Source organism: Bos grunniens, chromosome 12 (assembly GCF_055505025.1).
Source record: "Bos grunniens cultivar Pamir isolate PY7600 chromosome 12, Bosgru_T2T1.0, whole genome shotgun sequence".
NCBI lineage: Eukaryota > Metazoa > Chordata > Mammalia > Artiodactyla > Bovidae > Bos > Bos grunniens.
In genome coordinates, this window is record NC_141176.1 from 48,944,639 (window position 1) to 48,970,593 (window position 25,955).

General features: G+C 37.8%; 1 protein-coding gene across 50 annotated transcripts in view; it reads right to left on the reverse strand.

Annotated features, from left to right (window-relative positions):
* KLF12 (KLF transcription factor 12) overlaps window positions 1–25,955 on the reverse strand; it is a 527,876-nt gene that overhangs the window by 145,377 nt on the left and 356,544 nt on the right. For all 50 annotated transcript variants that reach the window (XR_015137627.1, XR_015137625.1, XR_015137624.1 and 47 more), the window contains one exon: window positions 21,983–22,529. Coding sequence is in view for 46 of the 50 variants with exons in the window: in XM_086328563.1 (XP_086184689.1) it covers window positions 21,983–22,529 (547 nt within the window). In the remaining 4 variants the exon portion in view is untranslated. The remainder of the gene's footprint in view (window positions 1–21,982; window positions 22,530–25,955) is intronic.

A 25,955-nucleotide genomic window follows, 5' to 3' on the forward strand; every position in this document is an offset into this window, starting at 1 on the left:
TCTCAATCAGTCCTTATTTGAAAGCACTGAATTTTTCCATCACCTCAACAAAAAAGGTTCAGCAGCCCCCACTAATCATGCTGCAATTTCATTTTTCATTTGGCAGTCTTATGTGTCCTATCTCTGAAGTCCCTTATTCCAGTTATTAATACATACGGTTATTCCTGTCTATGCACAATTTAGTCAAAAAAATTCTACACCCTTCCTAAAGAATAATACTTTCCTTTATGAACTTTTGGTTCATTTTCTAACAAAATGTAAACTTTCCTTTTAAAAAAAAATGCTCTTATTTTTGTACTTATGTATTTTTATGGCATTCTCACACTTTCCATTTTGAATTATACTTAAGCCTACACTTATTTTCCAGTGGTCATGTATGGATGTCAGAGTTGGACTATAAAGAAAGCTGAGCACCAAAGAACTGATGCTTTTGAACTATGGTGTTGGAGATGACTCTTGAGAATCCCTTGGACTGCAAGGAGATCAAACCATTCAATCCTAAAGGAAATCAGTCCTGAATGTTCCTTGGAAGGACTGATGCTGAAGCTGAAACTCCAGTACTTTGGCTACCTGATGCAAATAACTGACTCACTGGAAAAAACCCTGATGCTGGGAAAGATTGAAGGCAGGAGGAGAAGGGGACAACAGAGGATGAGATGGTTGGATGGCATCACTAACTCAATGGACATGAGATTGAGCAAGCTCCGGGAGTTGGTGATGGACAGGGAAGCCTGGTGTGCTGCAGTCCATGGGGTCACAAAAAGTCGGACACAACTGAGTGACTGAACTGAACTGATACTTATTTTACATCCCTTTTTATTCTGTCTACTCCTTGAGAAATCATATTGACTATATACCCTTGTACACAGTAAAAAGTAATATTTACTGATGAAGATGATGGTAATAAATGCAGATCTCTGCTTGCAATGATCACAGTGGTTCCCAGCTTGCAAAAGATTCAATGATAAAAGTCTATTTCACATTTTATTTTAAAAATTACATTCTGGGTTATATTCTAATATTAACATTCATGGGACAAAAGTCATGATCATTAAATTTCTATTACTCTATATAATATTAGTTAATTATATATTATTTTGGGGTTTGTATAAGGCCATAGAATAACATGGAAGGAAAATGTTCTTAATTTTCTGGTTACTTTTTAAGCTAAATTACATTTTATAGGATTTTCTTTTCTTTCAGTAAAATATTTTAAATACAACAACATACATGTCACTTCTACAATATGAGTTTCTGCTTGGAAACTGCAGAGGAGGAATTCACTCATTTAAAATACCATTTAAAATAAATGTTTGTTGAGATTATCACAATATTAACCAGGGTTTCACCTTTCTAAAGAATCATGACTAAAACTACTTTCCTTATTTATAAAAAGAACAAGAATAGAGATTTACAATTGTCTTGTGTTCACAGGACACATGCCTCAGAGAACACAAGGCTTTGTGATTAAAGAATTCATAAAATTTTCTATTAGTAAGTAGGATTTTACACTGAGCCTCCATTAACGTTATGTAACTCTCCAGAGTTGGCCAAGACTTCTGAACTCCAGGAATCTTCTGAGATTTCACAGACCACTGTTTTCCTCTACATTTCCATTTTGTCAATTCATTACAACTGCTCAAAACCCAAGCTAACCAGCTCCAATTGATTTATTCAAAATTGAATCTACTTTAGGAAGAGATGATTTAAAACACTTAATAATAAAGTGAATTGGTGGTGGGCACATATGGTGAGTAATGAGATCATCAAACTCATTTGCATCTGGAAGGCACAAAGAAGATGACTTTAGACATTAATCCATGGCATTTTAATTCACTTTTCTTATTTCACTTAGTTGGTCTTTCTGCTCTGTGTTTTCTGGTTTGCCAACTGGGTAGAATTGAATCTTGCAAGAAACAGATAAGAGACCTGCTATAATGATTTTAAAAACCACTGAATCATGATCCTCAACTTAATATAAAGTGTTCAGATCTAATAAATACTTCAGAAATGGAAGAAAATCTACTTTGAACTTAATAGTTCTGTTTTTATGTCAACGAAGTTCTGCATAGTTGACATGGAAATGACTTACATTTACAAAGAAAGCAGTTATTTTTTGCTAGTTTCAAAGTCAGAAGATTAAAGAAGTTGGCACATGGGACTCCTCTGGCGGTCCAGTGGTTAAGGCTGTGTGTTTCCACTGCAGGGGGTACAATTTCAATCTCTGGTTGAAGAACTAAGATCCCACACGCTGCATGGCATGGCCCAAAAGTAAAAACAACAAAGACAAAAAAAAAAAAAACTTGGCACATGAGAGTATCACAGCATGTTTATCATCAAAGTCGCTGTTGACCTCATGTGTGCGTATGTCCTCATGGGCTGTTGAGGCATGAAACGCACAAATGTTTGATAATATTTTCTTTGAATATAATAATAAGGAAAAAGATTTTTAATTGGTAGAAACTTGTGACACTGATGTTTGGATGACTTCTAAAACTCATAATGCTCTAACACAGGGGTCCCCAACCTCCTGGCCATGAAGTGGTACCAGGCCATACAGCAGGAGGTGAGTAGTGTGCAAGAGAGCAAAGCTTCATCTGTATTTACAGCTGCTCCCCCTCACTTGCATTATGCCTGAGCTCTGCCTCCTGCCAGATTAGTGGTAGTACAATAAATGTAATGCCCTGAATTATCCTGAGAACATTCCTTCTCTGTCCCCAGTCCATGGAAAAACTGTCTTCCACGAAACTGGTCCCTGGTGCCAAAAAGACTGTGGGGACTGCTGCTCTGACAGTATGCATTCTGAACATCATCTACCCGGACTTCCTCAACCAAAGCTGCTACGTCACCTCCTGAGCATTAAGCATCAGCTGGCCCTGAGGCCAAGCAGAGATCGGTGAGGCCCGGATGGCTCATTATAATCCATCCAAGTTCATATGCTAAAAATAGAGCTCTTCCTCCATGTCCACCCCATTCACACTAACAATTAAATACGGTGTCAAGGATCAAAGTGACTCTTCAGTATCATCATTCATTTTTCTCCAAATCCTGAAAACCATTCCCTCCCACGGCCTCTCACATCCAACCACTGAAGACATAAACATGAAATACGAAGAGACATCACACTTACGAACCAACAGTTGCTCTCTCATACTCTTGCTTCCAAATTGAGTTACATTATTTACAGCTTTTCCCTGATGCTATTTTTATTTAAGAAATCACACACACACACACAGACTGATCACTTATTTGATTCTCCCAAAAGATGAAAAAACTTAACATTTGCAGTACTTCTTTCAGATCCTTAAAGAAAGTAAAATATCACAAAGGGAGTTGACTCTGCATTTTCCCCCTATTTTGTTTCCCTCTTCCATATGTCCTAGTGTATATAAGTTTTAACACTTTTACTTGGTATGTATCAATGAGTGACCACCAATGTGGTTTTGCTCTTTAAAGTGTGTATATATAAAATTTTACAGTTTATTTTTACTCAACATTACATTTGCTATTTATTTATATTCTTAATTTTTCTAAAGTCACTCTAGGTATCTCTTCTCCCAAATACAAGAAGGACGCATCATGCTGCAACTACCCCAGGGGTCATTCCCACCTTCCCCAGCTTGTTTTTCATCACAGGACATCTTTTTTCTTTTGGTGTTAGTTCTAGAAGGTGTTGTAGGTCTTCATGTGCTCTGCATGCTCAGTCCCTTCACCCATATCTCACTCTTTGTGACCCTACAAGACTGTAGCCAACTAGGCTCCTATATCCTTGGGATTTCCCAGGCAAGAATCCTGGAGTCTGTTTGCATTTCCCTCTCCAGGGAATCTTCACAACCCAAGAATTCAGCCCAAGTCTTCTGCATCTCCTGCACTGCAGGTGGATTCTTTACCATTGAGTCGCCAGGGAAGCCCAGTTCTTTTTCACTGTAGCCCCGTAATCTGCTTCATGTTTTACTGTTAAGAGTTACAGCTTATCTCTTCATGCAGATATTTATATTTTTAAAAATCATTTCTAAGCTCAGCTTCCATTTCAGGTTCTTTTCTTTCAAAGAAATATCCTTTAGTTCTTTCAGCAAATTTGTGTGGGTGGTAAACTTAGTCAGTATATGTATGATTTTTTTTTAATTTTACTGTCAGTTGAAGTGACTTGTTGGGAACAGAATTCTAGGATCCCTCACTGTCCTTTGAAGACACTACAGCATTTCTTTCTGGTATTTGTTGCTATTGACAGCCTCTGTCATTCTTTAATTCCTTTGTAGAAAAAAGCTTTCAAGATTTTCTTTATGACTCATGCTTGACAATTTCACTGCTCTGTGTCTAGAGGTGGACTTATTTTTACTGACTTGTCTATAGCCCAAGATTCATGTTATCCCTTAATTCTTCAAAATTCTTAAGACATTCCTCTGAATATCGCTTCTCTGAATATATCTATTTAGACCTATTTTATAAAAGTCCTTTTAGATAGATGTTGGAACACTTCAATTTATGTCCTTAACTTTTCCATCATGCTCTGGGTCAAAAAAAAATTTTTTTTTAACATTGCCTTGTTTTGGGGATAAAATTCTCAGTAAGATCTCTCAGTTCATATATTCTTCCACTAAAGAACTTTCTCAACATAGCCAAAACAAGAATCTGGGAATTATCCTAGATATATTTTTTCCTTCTTCCTTGACAACCATCAGGGCAATGAGTTCTATCCATCAGTTATCCATTCACATTGGCTTCCTAAAATAGCTTTCTAACTTTTCTCCTTTTATTCAGTCCTTCATCCATAGACTTAAATATTACTATGTTACTCCCATCTATTTACATGCTTGTCTCCCTAGAGTGTTCAGTAATACAGACTTCTCAGTTTGGCCTACAAGGCCTGGGATAACCAGATCCATAGATAACCCTAGAACCCCATTTCATTTCTGATAAATACCCTACAAGTGAACCATACCAACCTATCTACTTGGATGCTGCTGCTGCTAAGTCACTTCAGTCATGTCCGACTCTGTGCAACCCCATAAACAGAGCCCACTAGGCTCCCCTGTCCCTGGGATTCTCCAGGCAAGAACACTGGAGTGGGTTGCCATTTCCTTCTCCAATGCAGGAAAGTGAAAAGTCAAAGTGAAGTCACTCAGTCATGTCCGACTCCTAGCGACCACATGGACTACAGCCTACCAGGCTCCTCCGTCCATGGGATTTTCCAGGCAAGAGTACTGGGGTGCGTTGCCATTGCCTTCTCCGATCTACTTGGATAATGTCCCTATCTACTAGGATCTACTATGGTCTTTCATATTTCTAGGACGTTGCAGCTTTTGTTTTTTAATTGCCTTTGGTTCCTCATTTATGTGGATGATGTAAGTAACACTTTCCTCTGAGAAACACCCTTCTCCTGAAGTTACAATCACTCCCTTTCAACCTCTAAGCTTTGCATTCCTTTATAATCTATCTCTGGGGGTCTACACTTATTTGTATTGCAGCGCTCACCTCACTATAGTTGTCTTGTCTCCTTTATCCACTCAACTATGAGCTTCTTGTGGGTATTGTCAGTGCATCGAACATGTGGCTGAATCATAGATGTGCATTAATCAAATGAGTAAGTAAATGGAAAGGAATACATTGAATAATTCTGGGTGACGTAAAAGGTTAAAAAATAAGAAAAAAAATTTTAAATTAACCTGGCAGTTCAAATTTTATTTAATTTTGGTAAAGGAATAAGAACACAAGGAAGAAAATAAACAGTGTTAAAATCTCCTCATATTCATTTAATGATAAGTGTGAAGACATTTTCCCCCACTGAAATGTTGCACCATAGGGAATAAAATTCAAGAAGTTTATATAACAAGTCAACTAGTTTCATCTAGTTTATAAAGTGCAACAGTTTCTAGGTGGCAAAATTTTAAAGTATGAATATATATGTGTATATATATGTATGTCTCATATATTTATATTTATATATACATGCTTTAATGGCTCAGTGAGCAAAGAATCTGCCTGCGATGCAGGAGATGCAGGTTTCATTCCTAGGTCAGGAAGATCCCCTAGAGTAGGAAATGGCAACCCACTCCAGTGTTTTCGCCTGGAAAATCCCATGGACAGAAGAGCCTGGCAGGCTACAGTCCACATGGTCGCAAAGAGTCAGACACAATCGAGCATCAGCACATTTCAGTTCAGTTCAGTTGCTCAGTCATGTCTGACTCTTTGCGACCCCATGAACCGCAGCATGCCAGGCCTCCCTGTCCATCACCAACTCCCGGAGTCCACCCAAACCCATGTCCATTGAATCAGTGCTGCCATCCAACCATCTTATCCTCTATCGTCCCCTTCTCCTCCTGCCCTCAATCTTTCCCAGCATCAGGGTCTTTTCAAATGAGTCAGCTCTTCACATCAGGTGGCCAAAGTATTGGAGTTTCAGCTTTAACATCAGTCTTTCCAATCACAATACATGTTTAAATAAGGAACAGCATCAACCTCTTCTTTGAGCGTATTCTAACATGCCCAGATACGAGGTGGCCACTGCATTCTGTACCTTACAAACACATAAGCGTCTCTAAATAAACCACCTACTGGCTGAATAGTAATATTATGGCCAATATTCCTTATATGGTCTCTGGAATGAGGTATGAAATGGTGTTAACAAGAAGAGTCTGAATGTGCCGGCTTACTCCTACTGATTAAGCATAATTCTATTCTGTGTTTACCATAATTAAAAATACAGAGCACAACACTGAAAGACAGTTATAACCCATTCAGCGGCTTGTAAACTGCAAATGTTTTAACTTTCCACTTAGACCATGCCAAATTACACAGTTAAAAGTTGTTTAAGTAATAGTTGAAAGGGGTTTACTTGTTAAGTGTGAGGGGCTTATCGTGGTGATTACCACAAAAAAATGATCACAATTGGCCAAGGAAGGAAATAAAAGGGCCTATTAATATGTTGCCCTACTTGCAAGGTATAATGAAAATAATTGGAGGTTAATGGCACCTTGATTATAGTAGATCATACTAATCAATGGGTACAAGGATGCCAGGAGGCAGGGGTTGCCAGTTAGTGCTCATTTGTTAGATGGAAAGGCAGGTCATGTTTCATGACAACCATCACTTTGAGAGTAGGTTGGAAAACACCTACCACCACATATCATGATACCAATCCATTTTGGAAACCATACAACATATTTTACTCTCTGATAAACTTGATAAAATAGGAAGAAAACTATAAAAACATGGAAAAGTAGTGGATGAGACTCAAGAGAAACTTACATAAAAACTGGAAAACGTCTGATCTTACTATAAACCTATTCTCTGTAACCAAACACACATTTTCTGGAATTTATTTTCCAACTCTGAAGAAGGCATTTCTGAACATCTGCGATATAAGCTAGGATAATTTTAAAGCTGTAATGTTGTAATGATTATTAGCTATTGGCTAGTGCTCAGAATTTTATTGAACTCATTAATCTAAGAAAAATAAATACAATTATAACGGTACTAATAAATGCTGGCTATATTTTTATTTGGTGGTTTTTCCCTTGTGTTTTTCAGAAAATAACCACTACCAGGATGAGGCAAGACAAACAGGCACGTCTGTGCTGTGTATGCCTGTCTAACCAATTCCCTGCTCAAGAGAGCTCCAGGCAGGGACCAGATATGTGGGAAAAGGACACAGATGTCGATCTCTGAAACTCAGTCAACCACACTTTGACAAAATTTCCCTACACCTAAGAAATGTTAACCTATAGCTTGAAGCTGTTGTTTAAAAATATTGCAAGATGCTGGAGAAAATGGAAATACATAATATGGTACCATAATATCAATACTTAGCCACATGGAATTACCTCATGCAATTCATATATACACACACACTTATATATGAATTTAAATATAGATGATTTCCTATGTAACATTTTCAGATCACGACCTTGACAAAAAAAATGGTTTAAATTTTCAATGTACCTGATTTGAAAAAATATGAAACTGGGTTTTTCAATATTGACAAACTCTCTACATAACTAAGGCATACTTTTTAAATGATCAAAACCCAAGTATGGCAAAAGTTTAAAAAGTTTTGATTTTGTTCAAGGCTTTGTCACTAGTAAGCTGTGACCTTATTAAGAAACAGAGAAAGGTATGAGTCTCGGTTTTCTTATCTATAAAAGACAGGCAATAATATCTATACACTGGTTATACTGTAAGACGTAAAGATGATGTATGTAAAGTGCAAAGAACATATAAGCATTCAATAAAGGTTAATTATCGAAATGATTTTTAATAAATATATTTATAAGATTTATTACCTACTTTGCCACCTACTTCAGACAGACCATAATTTAGCCTTTCCTTCATTACTAATGGTCATTATTTCAAAAGCAATTATTATGCTGTAATAAAGTATTACCTCCAAGGACTAAAGAGCTGTGTAAGCCTATTTACTCCATTCCCAACAGACCTCGCTGTGATTTTTCAAGTTCCTGTTTTAATAATAATTTTGACACCTCCTTTCTTAGCCGCCACTCTTTTGCCCTTAGTCTACCTACAGAGAAAGGGAAATTCCTAATTTGGGCCGGGGGCGAGGTTTGGGGGGTGAGAATCTCAGAGGGTTTCAAGCATTTGTAAACAGGTACTGCAACATTAGGAATTTCTTTTCCTAAGGAAAACTACAGGAAGTGAAATGCTACACAATTTTTATGGCTATTAGGAACACATAAAAATCTATTGAGATAACATTTCAGGGGGCATGAGTTATAAAAATTGAGAAATATCCCTCTCCTATATTTTTCTTTTTGCCATTTGCATTCACTACTTCCTCTCGAGGCACAGCAGGATATTCACAAAGGATGTAAGAAGTACATCTAAAGTAAGAGTTAAAAGGCTTTCTCTTTCAGAAAAGGAGAAGTCAGCTCCTCTCTTATAAGTAATTCATAGTATATTTCATGCATGCAATGCATGTTTTACATGCTATGCTGTTTGTGCATGCGGGCGTGTGTGTGCACCTCATAGCCTATGATTCAGTCAAGCTCCACCACTGTTCACCTTTTTCCTTATCTGGAATGCTTCTGCCTCCTCCGAGAAGCAAAGCCTTATGTTTGCACCTCAAATGCGACACACTCTACTTTCATCGTAACGTACAACTTCCTCCAGGATCAAATTCATGTTCTTTGGTGGGGCGGGGGGGGGGTTCCACCTTCAGTCTCTAGGTTTCCTCTGTTTTAATGGGCTCTGTATTTACAGAGGACTAATTGAAAACATCCATACCTGACAAAGGTCAGGTGACAAAGGTCACATCAGAGATGATTAGGGAGTCCTGGGCTTTAGCACAGATGAGACAAAAATGAAATCATGAAACTGACAACTCCTTCTAAACGCAGATTTGAAGCAGTTCAGCAGACCTGTTTTAGATTTGTGCGTGGGTTTGCTTAATATACCTTTAAGATTAGAGATTGGTGGAAGGAAACGAAATCTTTGTTTTATGGCTACAACAAATGGGCCCACCACAGTAAAAATGTCATTTATTCTTTCTCACAAAGAGACCTTTGCGGCATAGTGCAAATAAAAGCAGCATTTTTCCTTCTACTTAAGGTTTGTTAGGTGAAATTTATGTTTTTAAAATGCACTGCAAACACCAAAAACTGATTGTACTCTTATCAGCTTTTAAATCAAAACAGCTCGCTATCTGGTAAGGACAGGAGAACTGGTCGATTTATTTCATAAAACTTTATGTACAAAGAGACAGTGTCTATGAACTTAATGGAGAGAATATAGAGTCTGGAGGGGTAATTTTTATTAGAATTTATAGTGGGATTATCCATACTCCACAGTTTTCAGATTTTATTGAGATTTTATGGTACTGTGATGCTGACACAGTCAACTGCAGTGGGACAGGAGGTATAATTTGTTTCACCCTGCCTGGGAAGTGAAATTGGCATTACTATTATATAAGAAACCTCACAGACGCTATTAATTGCCCAGATCCAATCAAAGCCATTACTTCTCCCAGTTTCACAGGTAAAATATTTTACCTGGGCATAAAAGAATAATAAGAACTGGCTGTAACTCTCATGCAACGCTGTCTTTTCATTAAGACTGTTCAGAAGCCATAAGAATATTTCTCACCCACAGGGAGTTCAGCTCCAGAAACTATTAAAATCTAAATCACATCAAGCATCTGTAATGTACCACCAAATATTATTCTTCAGTATTAAGTACAGTGAAAAAAAACAAAAACTTGGGAAATAGCAGAAACAATATACTCAAAAGCACCAGGGAATTACAGATGGCCCACTGACACAAAAGAACAGCTCTGGGAAAGACACTCATTCATTCTGAAAACATTTATTGTTTCCTGTGTGCCAGACACTGGATCAGGCGGAAGGCCATGACACAGATATCACTGTAATTTTATATTGTATATATAATATACTTGAGCCAAATATATTGAGTAAAGAGAATATATTTTGTATATATACGTATATCTATGGGCTTTCCAGGTGGTGCTAGTGGGAAGGAATCTGACTGCCATTGCAGGACACACAGAGGAGTTGGGAGACTCAGGTTCGATCCCTGGTTTGGGCAGATCCCCTGGAGAAGGGCATGGCAACCCACTCCAGTATTCTTGCCTGGAGAATCCCATGGACAGAGGAGCCTGGCGGGCTACAGTCCATAAGGGGTTGCAAAAAGTTGGATACAACTGAAGCAACTGAAGTATGCACATGGGTGTATATCTATGTGTATGTATATATATGGCATACACTGTATTACAATTTGGTATGTGCCTTTCTAGAAAAGAAAGCATCTGAACCAGGTCTTATAACAGAGAAAGAAATGGCCATCCAGGAAAAGGAGGGAGAGTTGTCATCACAGCGAGGTAGAAAAGATGGCTGAGACATGACACATATTCAGTGGAATGGCAACAGCCTGGTGGGGAGGGGTGGCAGGGGTGGGGTGGTGGGAGTCAGGCTCTGGGGATATGAAGAACCCATGTTGTTGCTTCTTCTACTTCAACCTACAAAGGGAGGTTGCTTTTATGATTAGGGTTTAGGACTGGAGACCAGCACTGGCCATAGCATTCTAATGGAGCATCTCATAGAACACTGCACCTATATTAATGAATTCACTAGTTCATTCATCTCTTCATTCAGTAAGTATTTATTGAACATGTACTAGTGTCAGGCACAATGCAATGTGTTGAGAAAATCATAGCTAATGAGATCCAGGTAGATTTGCGGAGTTGCCAGCCTATTTTATTCTATGAGTAAGTATTTATAATAATACATGCCACATTATGCTTCCCTGGTGGTTTAGCAGTAAAGAATCCGCCTGCCAGGCAGGAGCCATGGGTTGGATCCCTCATCTGGGAAGATCCCCTGGAGGACAGCATGGCAACCCACTCCAGTTCTTGCCTGGAAAATCCCATGGACAGAGAAGCCTAGTGGGCTACAGTCCATGGCATCGCAGAGTCGGACCAGACTGAAGTGATGCAGCACGCATGCACATGTCACATTATAGGAGAAGCTACAGTTTTTGTCAACAGAGACGTTTATTCTTATCATAGGTCACCCAAGTCTCACTAGGTCTTTCTCTCACTGAGAAAGTGAGAAATCCATACACCATGGGAATATCTTTCAATTTTACTGTTGCTATTGAGCTTTTCCTAAGTCCCTAGCTATCAATAAGGCAGTTCTCTGATGAATTCTCTAAGGGCTACTCCCACTTATCAGTTTTACCAAATTCTCCTATTTTCTGTCTTCCTATAGTCCTGCTGTTTCACTTTTTATTTTTTCTCTGACATTCAATAAAACTTAAGAGTTCACAAGTTGCCATATACCTGCTTCCACTAACTCAACAAACATTACCCATAGTTACAAAGAAACTAATCATAGATATGTAGAAAGTAGCATTTTATTTCTACTAAACAGAAGACATATACAAATGTGCAGGATGGAAAGCAGGACAAGGGGGTAGAAGTGATGCTTCTTAAAACCAAGTAGATAAGTTAGGTTTCAAATTCATGTCCAAGTTTTACTTTAAAAAGGGCATATTCACTGCACTCCCTGACAGCCCTCAACTAGTTTGTTAAATCTGAGAGCAATGATAGAATAAATTAGTAGACTACACATGAGTTCCTCCAACTCTTTCAGTTCACATTATGTTAAAATTCCACCACTAGATGGCAATACAAAGGCTATCATTTTCAATATAGGTTTCTTAGTTCCAGAAAGTGAAAGAGGAGAGTGAAAAAGTTGGCTTAAAGCTCAACATTCAGAAAACAAAGATCATGGCATCTGGTCCCATCACTTCATGGGAAATAGATGGGGAAACAGTGGAAACAGTGTCAGACTTTATTTTCGGGGGCTCCAAAATCACTGCAGATGGTGACTGCAGCCAGGATATTAAAAGACGCTTACTCCTTGGAAGGAAAGTTATGACCAACCTAGATAGCATACTGAAAAGCATAGACATTACTTTGCCAACAAAGGTTCGTCTAGTCAAGGCTATGGTTTTTCCAGTGGTCATGTATGGATGTGAGAGTTGGACTGTGAAGAAAGCTGAGTGCTGAACAATTGATACTTTTGAACTGTGGTGTTGGAGAAGACTCCTGAGAATCACTTGGACTGCAAGGAGATCCAACCAGTCCATTCTGAAGGAGATAAGCCCTGGGATTTCTTTGGAGGGAATGATGCTAAAGCTGAAGCTCCAGTACTTTGGCCACCTCATGCAAAGAGCTGACTCATTGGAAAAGACTCTGACGCTGGGAGGGATTGGGGGCAGGAGGAAAAGGGGACGACAGAGGATGAGATGGCTGGATGGCATCACCTACTCGATGGATGTGAGTCTGGGTGAACTCCAGGACTTGGTGATGGACAGGGAGGCCTGGCGTGCTGCGATTCATGGGGTGGCAAAGAGTCGGACACGCCTGAGCGACAGAACTGAACTGAACTGATGGGATAGATGATTTGGTTAGATATAAAAGATAAAGAAGAATCAAGATTCAAGAAAAGGTAGAACAGTGAAGCATGGAGGGAGAGAGAGAAATATATCTAGGAGAAAAAAAAGATAAAAAGGGAAGGGAATTGGAAGAGTGAGAAGGCAGAGACAACAAACTGGAATCAAGATGGGTGTTTGAGCAGGAGATGGAGAAGAACTCCATGTAGTCTCTTTCAAACTTTCTAAATAGAAACTATAGGAAGAAATACATATTTCAATATGACTCAGTACACAGATACTATATAGACACACACCGTACTGCATTTGAGGCACGTTAAGTCAGTTACTAAACAAAAGTTACATGATGTAACACTTCTGTGGGTGATACTCTCATATTTCTTAATCAAATCTATCCTATTTAATTCCTTTAAAATGTTGATGTTGAGCTAGTATACTGATACCAAGATTCACCAACAGGAAAATGACTCACAGTATGAACAATGTTATTTTAGTGTATTGTAAACTACAGCTGACTTTTAAGAGAAGTTGTTCTAAAAATCACCACACTGAAATTCCTGGCCATATAATTGGTCCATAAAACATTTGTTGAAAAAGTTAACTAATTACAGAAGAAAAACGTAGGTGAAGCCGCCTGGTCATAAAAAACACATATACAATTGGCTAATGATCAAAGTTGCATTTCCCCCACGTAAAAGGGGCTGGAGGGAAGATCGAGTATGTGATTACCACTCTGTAAATTGGTAGCTCTTCTTTCATTTATTAGATAGACAAATATCAATCTGTTCTTTTCTAAAGAACCCAAAGTGGAAGAACAACCGTTAATCAAACTCTCCGTTAACAACGGAAAACAGGCAGAGAGAAGGGGCTGAGAAAATAGTAACAGAGCTTGGAGTAGAGAAAAAATTATTGTTGATGGAGTAAAAAAAATTGGAAAAAAAAAAAAAACCGCTAGAGAGTTGTAAATAATTAAAAAGCCAATTTAAAACAGTGCTGGCAAAGATTCTAAGACCAAGTTTCCCTTTAGGATCTTACATTCTTTCTTCTTTCATTTGTTCCTTCCTGGTCTTAAGAGTCACTGGGTAAAATTTCCAATTGCAAAAAAGTATATCTATTTAGATATATCTAGATATACAAAGATACCTATACAGCTCTATCAGAGAAGGCAATGGCACCCCACTCCAGTACTCTTGCCTAGAAAATCCCATGGACAGAGGAGTCTGGTGGGCTGCAGTCCATGGGGTCGCTAGGAGTCGGACACGACTGAGGGACCTAACTTTCACTTTTCACTTTCATGCATTGGAGAAGGAAACGGCAACCCACTCCAGTGTTCTTGCCTGGAGAATCCCAGGGACGGGGAAGTCTGGTGGGCTGCCGTCTGTGGGGTCGCACAGAGTCGGACACAACTGAAGCGACTTAGCAGCAGCAGCATACAGCTCTATAGTTATCTTTATACATATAGATATATCCGTCCAATACTCAAATGCTTCTTGCAATGAGTATATATATCCAGGCATCATCAAAATAATCCTATAAATATCTGCAATCTAATATGTAAAATAAGAATTTCCTTGTAGCATAACAGCATCTGTACTATGTGAAATTTTCTAGAAGTTTCACATTTAAGTAGAACATTACTTCAGGAGAGAAAAAATTTGTTCTTCAAAATGAAACTACAGAGGAAAGGAAAGATTTATTTCCAGATTCAACACGTTAAATATAATCAGAGAAAATATTTCAGGTGTGGTAAAAAATGAATATAGAGACTTTCTTAGACTAAATACTAGTAATACATCACATTTAAGCATCTATCTACTCAAACATAAATTAGACCGTTTTATCTTAGAAGGAACTTGACCTAACAAATTATAACAGAATGAACACAAAGTCCACTCTGGTAACCCCTTGCTTTAGCTACTTCACCTTTTGAATGGATTTTCTCCTGCTCTATCTTTCCTTCCTTGCACAGTATCTATCTCTGAATGGAGTATCACCTCTCCCCTCTGCTGGTCATATTTTTTTCTCTTCTTTTCCAGTTTGTACTTTGATTTACTGTTTAAATGTGTGTGGGCAAAGCCAAACTCACACCTTGACATTTTACAGTTTACAAGGCCCCTACACAGAGTTTTTTCTTTTCTGCTAATAATCTCTTAGAATAATACATATAGTTTCTGTCACCTCTCTTCAGCCAATTGTCAAATTTTAGACCTAACCCAATCTATGCCCTGGTGGCTCAGACAATAAAAGAATCTGTCTGCAGTACAGGAGACCCAGGTTCAATCCCTGGGCTGGGAAGATCCCTTAGAGAGAGAGACGGCAACCCACTCCAGTATTCTTGCTGGGAAAATCCCATAGACAGAGGAGTCTGGTGGGCTACAGTCCATGGGGTCACATGACTGAGCAACTACCAATCTATACTAGATGAAACAGAGAAGTCAATAAACTGTAGATATTTCGGATAAACAAGGGCATAAGAAGCCATTTTTTTGGATGGAATCCATTCAACTTCCTATGTGTGCCCAGAAGTGAAAAAAAAAAAAAAGATTTCTACTCCTTGTTAAAATCAGGTAAAAACAAATGAATATTCTGTCCTCTAATTTAAAATTCAGTTTTTCATAAATATTAGCTGCTTTTCTCACTATTTAACAAGTTACTGTCTGCTTTATAATGACAGCAGTGAAACACTCACATCCTTTCAAAGTCTACAATTAAGAAAAATAAGCCAAAGTGAGCAACCATCCAGTCATGCTTCCCAATAAGCAATGTTGAAAATTAACAGTAAAAGATTAAGTAATTAGAAGGTTTGTTAATCAAAATCAGATTAAAAATAGGAGCCTATATCTAGTAGTTATCATAATTAAACATAAGAAGAAGAATACATTTACCAAAGAAAGCTGGGGTAGTTCAATCAAGAAGCCAAGACAACCATATACAGGAGTGCATGTCAGCTGCCCAGGACTATTCTGGTTATATGGGCAGATGCCACTGGGATTCCACTGAATGGTGAACTAAAAGAGGACAGTCATATGTGAGGCAGCCAGGAGACGCGAGTCTGTGACAAAAGGAACCAGGACCTGAAATAAGACATCATGAACATCAGCAAGTGGGAAAGTCGAGAGCAGAACACTGGTGAAACAGAAAGATCTGAAATGGGGAGTTTCATGGGAGTAAAACCCCAGTTGCACTCAATGGTCGGGAGCTACAGTCATAACCTCCAACCAGCTCTGCAGCAACTGCTAAGATGACCAGATTCCCTTTCACAAGTATAAATGGCCCGGGACTAAAAATACACTGTGGCTTCTTCCTGTGGGCTGATGAGAAAAGCAGCAGCCTGTAGGAAGAAATGGGGTGTGACAATTTCAGACGTGCCCACAGCCACAGCCCTCTGAAATTCCTGAACCAGTGCTATGGGAATAGGTATGGTTTTGAAGGATTTGCCATTTCATCTAAAAATAATAGAAAAATAACACTTTTTTTTTAAATTAATGGAGATGATCAAAGAAATGACATGCCCATATGGGGCTGCTAGTTTCTTAACAGCAGTTACAACAGGCTATAGTTAGATATTTCGGGGAAAAGTACTTTAAACTCAAAGATCTCATCCTATAAATGTCTGAAGTCAGGAATAATGCACTTATGACCAATGATAAGTTATTAGTCAAGTATGACACTATTATAATAAAAGTCTTGATGCAATAAATACGTTCTGTAAAAATTCTGGTAGGCTGGGCTCTTGGGACTGCGTTTTCAAGAGAGAGAACGGGGCTGCATAGGCAACAGGCTGAGTTCTGTCTACTAGGCATTTTTCCACTTTTATAGTCATGGGGACATCTGGTGAGCCTGGGTGACTAAGAACAAGACAACATGGGGAACAGAGGAGAAGACATCCAAAAGACCATCTATATAAAGCAATGAAGAAGGACTGGATAGCGGTCAAGGAAGAAGACCAGACAACAGTGTTACACAGCTGGCTTTTCACTTGTGGCTGTTCCAAAGCCAACATCAATCACACCTTTGTTCAAGCCTCATTCCTTGGCATCAAGGTTATATTATGTTCCTCTGGCTACAAGGGGAAAGGGCCAGCTCAGGTACAGGAGGAAGAAAATAAATCCACTGTCTTTTTTAGCTCTTTAGTTGGTTACGGCCTTGTCCTTTTAAGTATTCTGCATTTCTAAAATGTACACATCTATACATATTCAATTATAAAAATGTATTTAAACAACAGTTACAAATTGTTTAGGGATTTTAAATTATTCTGTATGTTCCAGTATGTGATGAATGAGAAATGTTTGATCTTATATTCATATTAATGCTGGTATCATTTTTACAATTCTCAGTGGAACCTACATTTTACTGAACTTTTAATCTGTTTGCTTTTCATTGTCAATCTTAGACCATTATCTGCTGTTTTCTGCATTTTCTTTCCTTTACCATTATGCATCTTTTTCCCCAAAACCTGTGTCAATCTAATAAATTGACTTCAGAATTCAGGTTAATTACTGCAAGGTGCAGGTTACTTCTGCAAAATAATATAAGCAACTAATGTGTAATGAACAACTTTGCTTCTGTAATTCTTCCTTCTCTAGAATTACCCATTTTCAACTATCTACTGGATTATTCTTGACAGAATACAAATATGCTATACTTTCTCTTTTAAATTGCTCCCTTGAGAGCATAAATTTCTCTTCAGCTATCATGCCATTTCTCCAAAACTCTTTCAGCAAAACTTGGCCAAAGAGCCTTCTAGACTCCTGGGCTACCCTGCCTCACCTCCCAGTAGAACATGAACTCACTTTGGTCTGTCCCTTGTCCCCAGTCCTCCACTGACATGGTGTCACCAATGAACCCATCCTTCCCCAAATGCTCCCTTAGTCCTTATTTTATTTGGCCCCTTAGAAGCTTTTGATTATCTGAGAACTCCTTCTTCACTTATATTCTCTTAAATACCCTTTCTTTCACCTTAATAGCGGATCAAAAGGAAGGAAAGGAGAATCCTAAACATGCCTATTGGAGCAATAAACCAATAACAATTTTGCTTGTGATTTTTTTTTTTTTTACCTTCTATGATTTCTGCTGCTAATTATCTGTGAAAACTAATGAAAATCTCCTGAGAAATCTACCAAAAAACTTTCCTAGGCTCAACCGAAATTCTGTTACAAGGTCAAATAACCCCTTTAGGGTCTTGTTTATAAACAACATGTCTCAGGTCCCGTGGAGAACCTTCTAGCTCTCAGCACTGTCACTTGGGGGGCTCAATGCTACTCTGTCCTTTTGGTATCAAGCAGAAAAATGCGTCCCTCTGGAGACCTTCTCTTACAGCATCCCTCTCATAGCTCTAGTCTACACTGTATTAACTGCACCTTTGAGAACATCATGCAATTTTCTTCATATTACATCTTATCAAAACCCAGCTGAGTTCTGTCAGTGCCCTGGGTTAGCTAACGACTTGCCATTCCTTTAAGACCATATTCTGTAAATATTTGGATGGGCTGGAGTTCTCTTGTCATTAGAATATTTCTACACACTCCTCTGTTGTTAGCCAAACATACCCATGCAAAGTTCCATCCTACCACAACTCCAAAACCCCAAACACCCCCTTCTGAGCATCACAACAAAAACATTTGTTCCAACCACATGTAACACTCCACATGAAAATACTTAGGTCAAACACAGCTCTCTCCATCTACGGCTATAATTAACCTCTCTCCCATAGGCACATCCATGGCTAGTCTATGTTTTAACTCTGTCCACAGCTATCAGTTAATTATACAATTTTTTTGTTTGATGGCAAGATCTCCTAGTAGACTGTAAGCACTTAGATAAAAACAGCATCTGTTTTGCTCAACACTATCTCTGGTGCCAGTAAAATGCCTAATACATGAGAGATGCTCAATCAATACTTGAATGGACAAACGACTCAATTCATGCTATTTTAGATACAGACGTATACATTCTTAGTCCCTTATGTAATGTGACATAAGGTAATCTATTTCTTTACTATAGACCAGATGTGTTACCAACTTTAAAACTAATTAACCAGTACAATCACCCACATTTATGAGTTAGTTTTTATTAGTAGCATTTGAAAATCCACCTCCCCTATTATATTTTCTCTTGCTCATCCATACCAGAAATATAAGTCCTACGTGAGAGTAGAAATAGATCTCCTTTTATCACTCAGCCATTGCATCGCTGGCCCAGTGCCCAAGCGCATATTTGCAGCATAAAGATGTGAGGAATTACTGAAATGCCCCTTCCTTTATTCCTTCTGTGAGGTAGACAGGCCTCCTCCACTACACACTTTTATTATCATCTAATTAATCAAACAATAAAAAAAAACTTATAAAATGCTATAGCAATACTGTAGACTATGGGGATTATAAAAATAATATAAATTAATAAACATAAAAGTATGGGATTTTCCTTATGATTTCTCATCCTAAACCCTTATTCCTTATAATTTGTTGTAACAACTTTGAGAAGCACTTCTTGAGAGCAGTTTATCACTTTTAAATTCAGTAAGTCTTTTTTCCCCCAACTTTCTGTTTTTACAACACAGAGAAAAAATTTCTGAACATTATTGCTTCAGGTATTTGGGGGGGATCTAATAATGATAAATTATTACCAGTGCTAGACATGTACACATAAACTCTTTATATTTCCAATAATCTTCAAGATATATCATATTTTATTTGCATTTTATCACTGAAGAAAATGAAGATTAGTGAGATTAAATAACTTTGCCCAGTCCAAAGCTGGAAGTGAGGGAACTAGGATTCTAAACTCATGCATCCTTGATCCCAAATTTCATGCTGTTAACGTCCATTTCATATTTAGTGTGCTGATAGTTATGTGTTTATTCTTGATATGCAAAAACTGCTGAATACAAACACTGCATGAGACTAACAAAAATACTCATGTAGAGAACAAATTACAGCATGAGTCTTAATACAGTTCTTCTACAAGGTAAACTTTCCAGAAAATTAAATTTTGGCAGTAAACTTTAAATAAAAGTAATCTCTCTCATAAAATGATAATGGCAAATAAAAGAGACATCTGTTTCCTTCATTAATGCACCAAAATTGTTTTTTAAAAAAAGGTCACGAACAGTGTTAAAATCCTTATCAATCACGTCCACAATAAAAGCAATAGCTTTCATAAGTGATACTGCACAAAGATTGGATTTCATGATATACACATATATAAAATAATGTAATATACAAAGTTATATTTTTTCTAATTGCTTATTCTTAAAGTATTTAAAGCACACCTGCAAATTATAAATGAAAATAAGTATCTAATGTGATCTTTAATTATGTTACTCTTATTCAAATTGATTAGCTCATTTGGATTAGAAATATTAGTAATATCAAAGAAAGTTTGACTCAAGTAAAATCCATGTAGATACTCCCTTCTTCTTTTTTTTTCTAGTTTACAAAGAGAGTGGTGAGACTAGTTCCTGGCCATTGTCCATAATAGCACCAAAAATAAAAAATGGTTGTTAGGTAAGCATAGTACCTGGGTCTCAAGTTTGCAGTCTAAATCTTTGACTGTTGTAAGCCATGAGATTTTTCACTTGGTAAAATTGAAAAGGTGCAATTTGTCATGTGCTATGAAGAAACTCATTGGAGATAAAACAGTAACTTGCAAAAGATGCATGCACAATTTTGTATGTTTGCAAAAATTCTCCAAGTTCATGATCAAATATTATTCCTATGCACTGAATCCTACCTGTTACAAGAACCAAAACCACTATGTTTACTAGCATTTTACACAAAGGCAGTGTTTTATGTGTTCATCCATCATATTTTAATTATGAGCTTGGCAGTAATATGGTATTCAAAGCAAAATGTACTACAGCCTAAGTCTTAATCCATCATTATTTCTAGACTCTGAAGATGAAACACATGCATATGAGTTGATGATTATAGACATTTTACATTTCTATAGAATGGTGGGGTTTTTTTTTTAGATCTACAGAAAGGGAAAAATCAACAACATTATGTTATTACAATTCCTTTGACTTAAAAATAGAAAAAAAAATAACTTAGAAGAAGAAAAATAACTTCATGAGCAGCTATCATATATAATTAACTTGATATTATTATATAAACTCATGTAACAAAGGAGAAGGCAATGGCACTCACTCCAGTACTTTTGCCTGGAAAATCCCATGGACGGAGGAGCCTGGTAGGCTGCAGTCCATGGGGTAGCGAAGAGCTGGACACGACTGAGAGACTTCACTTTCACTTTTCACTTTCATGCACTAGAGAAGGAAATGGCAGCCCACTCCAGTGCTCTTGCCTGGAGAATCCCAGGGACGGGGGAGCCTGGTGGGCTGCTGTCTATGGGGTCACACAGAGTTGGACACAACTGAAGCAACTTAGCAGCAGCCTGTAACAAAATATCTTTCTGCTTCTAATCCCCAGAAGGAAATATTAATACTGCATTTTGAATTATTTCTTTCATAGAAGCTTCCTCCTATTTAAAATAATAACTTAGACTTATATGAAGATAAGAACTCTAACTACATGATGCATTTCTAGCCAAACACCTAACTTTAGAGTTACTTTAATGGCAACTTAATTTACAAATTACTCAAAAGTCAATGAACAGATAACAAGCATTGGAACTTCATGTCATTTTATATTATTGCCAGATAAATAAGTTCCAGTCTGAACAACTGAAGGAAGAAACATCTTGATATACTTTTTAAATTTTTCATAACTGTTAATCTCTATGAGGGATTCACAACTGCAAGCAGTGATGCTGACTATATAGACTGTCCTTCCTATGAAGGTAAACATTATCTAGCAAATTCACATATTAGAATTCTGACATCATATGACTTGATACATAAACATACGGACTGAATAATTCTGAAACATATACCTATATGAAAACGAGGTTAGTTTCTACTAAACTGTGCTCTACTCACAGGAGCAGATCAGTTGTTCCTCTGTGTCACTGTGCACAGAACTTCTTAGTTGTAACTTCCTTGCATAACAGTTACTTCTAGTGGTAAAATAAAGCAAGGCTCGCTTGTGTCTCTTACCTTTGCCATGGCTTCTCCCATCCTCCAAAAGTGGTACTACGATAGTGTTGTTCACATTGCCAGGTGACCGCACAGCTGTGTAGACAACAGGCACCGACTGGACCACCACGGGGATGCGGTGAACGTGACTCAGTTTGTTAGACTGTAAATTCATGGGACTTGAAGGCGGAACAGGATGGATAATGTGCAAAAACTGCTGGCCTCCCACACCAGAGGCAGAGGCAACGAGGGGCCCTGGAGTTAATACTGTTGACGAAGATGATGCTGAAGATACTGATGTTATAACAGTCGGGGATGAGGCTGGACGGCTAGAAGACGATGAGGAGGTTGAAGTTGAGGAAGGTGAGGAGGCGGACGCTGTCATGGAAACTGGGGAGGATGAAACGGCTGTAGGGGATGTCCTGGCTTTGTTGATGGACAAGTCCACTGGCTCAGTTTGTGTCTGGAAGTGATCTACAGATAATGAGTCCTCCGGGGGTTCCCCTTTCACATTATTTAGCAACAGGGGAACAGCTTCCATATCGGGGTACTTGTGGACGTTTGGAGACTGTGGGGAGAAAAATGGAACACGTTTATCTCTGTTAATCACATCCTCCACTAGATGTACGATTTATGACTTCAATGTTTATTAATTTTTCTCTTATTGCTGTGGGACATTAATTCACTCTCCAAGCGTCTGAGATACTGCTCTGTGACAGTCGTCATAATTAAAGATGAGAGTTCAAAAGTACAAGGCAACTGGAAGAGCAATCGACACAGTCGTTAAAACCCAGGGAAGGAAGTACACCCTGGAGAAGAAAAAAGGCCACAGAAGCCTAAAAATGAACAGCAATCTTACATAAAACCTTCTAAAAGACAAGTCCAGAGTACCAAGTATTTGGCTATTGTTCAGTTGCCCAGTTGTGTCCAACTCTTTGTGACCCCACGGACTACAGCATGGGGTCTTCAGTTGTAGTTATACTGTCTTCTTAAGACATTACATATACAACTAAAGTTAAAAACATTCATTTTGTTGGTCTGACCCACCACTACACTTAGGAGTTTCAGTTTCCATTAGTTATAAACTAATGGAAACTTTGATTAGATAACCTTAAATATCTTTTCCAGCTCTAAAATTCTAAGACTTCATGATTTTAACCCTTACTCAATACTATTATAGGAGGCCTGGCAACAACATGGGGGAAACTCACTACGACATTTCAGCTTTCGTATTTGGAAAAATATCCACCATACCATTCTCGTTTTGAGCATTAAAACAGGGCATAAAATTCTCCAACTTCCCACACTCAATTAGGAAAGTATTCAATACAAATCATTTCTAACAATGGGATTATAACTTAGCTCTTAACAATGAAAAAGATTTTCTCAAAATAATATAAAGAAATTCCACAACAGACATTTTTAGGAAATAATAATTTTAGGAAAAACTTATTCTATAAATCTTAAGTTGCCTACGCTTACGTTGTTTAAGACAATGATAACAATTTTGTCCAAGTTTGTTTTCATTTCTTTCAAATTTTAATGAACAAAATTTAATAATAATATTAGGAACAACAATCAATAATACTAAAGAATCCAATATTCCACACAAACTAATGGGCTCAGTGTGTTATTACTGAGCATAGATATAATTTACTTTTATAGTTATTCACTCATAAATTCAAGAAATATTTATTAAATGCCTATTTCCAAGGCCTAAAATGGCCTCCAAACTAGTATGTGTCTGTCTTGCCTTAACAGAGAGTTACACTATAATAGATTATTTTTGGGTATATATAATCTGACCAGGCTAACAAGGACATTGTTGTTCTATTACATGAAGATCAAAAACTCTTTTTTCAGCTTCATTATGGTATGAGAACAACAATGCCTAAAATTATATTAAATTGGCTCATTTCATTCTTTGATAATAGATTTGGTTCACTATTTCTCTCAAAGTTGAGCGTACACTTAAAGGAACAAAACATGCTTCTTCAAATCTTTCTTTGTAGAATATAAATTATAGCTCCATTCAGAAAATACAATAGTGCGTGGGCATTTTATTTAGCAACGAGAAAAGAAAGGAGATAAGCTAAACAATAGTACCAGAACAACTAAAAAGGAAAATGAGCTGAAGTTTTATTTTTTTTTCTAAGTCAACATGGTTACTTACCTGCAAAAAGATAATTAGAAAATATCAAAATGAACCATCCAAAATATATACTGCATAAAATTTTAAATGACAAGATGTCATGTGCTGAAATTGAGAAATAAGAACTTAAATATTCTCAGATATTAAGAAACAAAGGAAAACAAAAACAAATGCCATAAACAGAGCAACTTTTATAAAGAGCTATTAGCATTATCTATTCTTCCAATAAGAAGAGTATTTCAATTTGTACCCAGTATTATCATTTAATTTCTTTATAGAAAAGGTAGGATATTTCTTATTAGTGGGTTATACCCATACAGGAATTCTTTGTTGAAGCTGCTTTCATAAAATATCCCAACTGGTTTGTCATTAAAATTGTTAATTATGTCATTGAGTACATACTATCAAACATGGTTTGCTTTCTAATATAGTCTTGAGATTAACCTCTCTCTTTTACTATATTTAGAGAGCTCCAAAATTCTAATTTTGGAGATAGTGATTAATTTCCATCACAAACCTCTTTCTAACTATACTTGGACACAAAGTTCCAACATATGTTTAAAAACCCAAGTTTGACATATAATTCATCATTGCAGAAAACTCTTTGTAAAGTAAATGAAAGAGTACTTTAGCAGACTATGACAATACAGTTGGTAGATTTGGAGCTTACAGTGCAAATAGATGGTTTCTGAGGCATCAGGCTTCAATGAGCTTTGCAAACTGCTTAGACTTCTGTATATTATGAACACGTCTATCCTTTGTAGGTAATATAGCTTAATCTCTCAGTATAAAAATTTACTCCTTACTGTTTTTTAAAAATAGAAGGAGAATGTTCCTCTGGTAATTCTGCTGTATACACCAGAAAGCTATAAAGATCCAATACTAAGAGGCCCGTATTGTTAGAGTATGTACATCAGTTGTGTCTGACTGTTTTGCGAACCCATGGACTGTAGCCCGCCAGGCTCCTCTGTCCATGGAATTCTCCAGGCAAGAATACTGGGTTGCCATGCCCTCCTCCAGAGGATCGTCCTGACCCAGGGATGGAGCCAAGGTCGCCTGCAGTGCAGGTGAATTCTTTACCATCTGAGTCACCAGGGAAGCCCACTAAGAACCCTGCTGCTGCTGCTGCTGCTAAGTCACTTCAGTCGTGTCCGACTCTGTGTGACCCCACAGACGGCAGCCCACTAGGCTCCCCCGTCCCTGAGATTCTCCAGGCAAGAACACTGAAGTGGGTTGCCATTGCCTTCTCCTACTAAGAACCCCAGGTGCATTCAAATCCTTGATAACTACATAGCTTTTACATAAGCTCAAACCACAATATAGAAAATGATCCAAAAAATTAGGAAGGATCAACCAAACCTTTGGATGACAAACATATCTTATTTGGGAATGTTAGACACATTATGCATGAATTTAATCATCACAGAGGCACATACTCGTTCCTATTTCACATGTAGCAGATGAAACACAGCCAGCACGTCTGAAAACAATGCTTTATCAGTATAAAGAGGACAAAACCCTCATCATACCATTCAACTATTTACAGTGTTGACATAAATCATATTCTCATAGCCCCTACCAATCACTTCTCCTGTGATAATGTGGCCGGTATACCATCCATAATTCCAGCTTCAAGCTGCACATACACACACATAAGACCAGCTGCTGCTGCTGCTGCTGCTAAGTCCCTTTAGTCATGTCTGACTCTGTGTGACCCCATATACGGCAGCCCACCAGGCTCCCTGGTCCCCGGGATTCTCCAGGCAAGAATACTGGAGTGGGTTGCCATTTCCGTCTCCAATGCATGAAAGTGAAAAGTGAAAGTGAAGTTGCTCAGTCGTG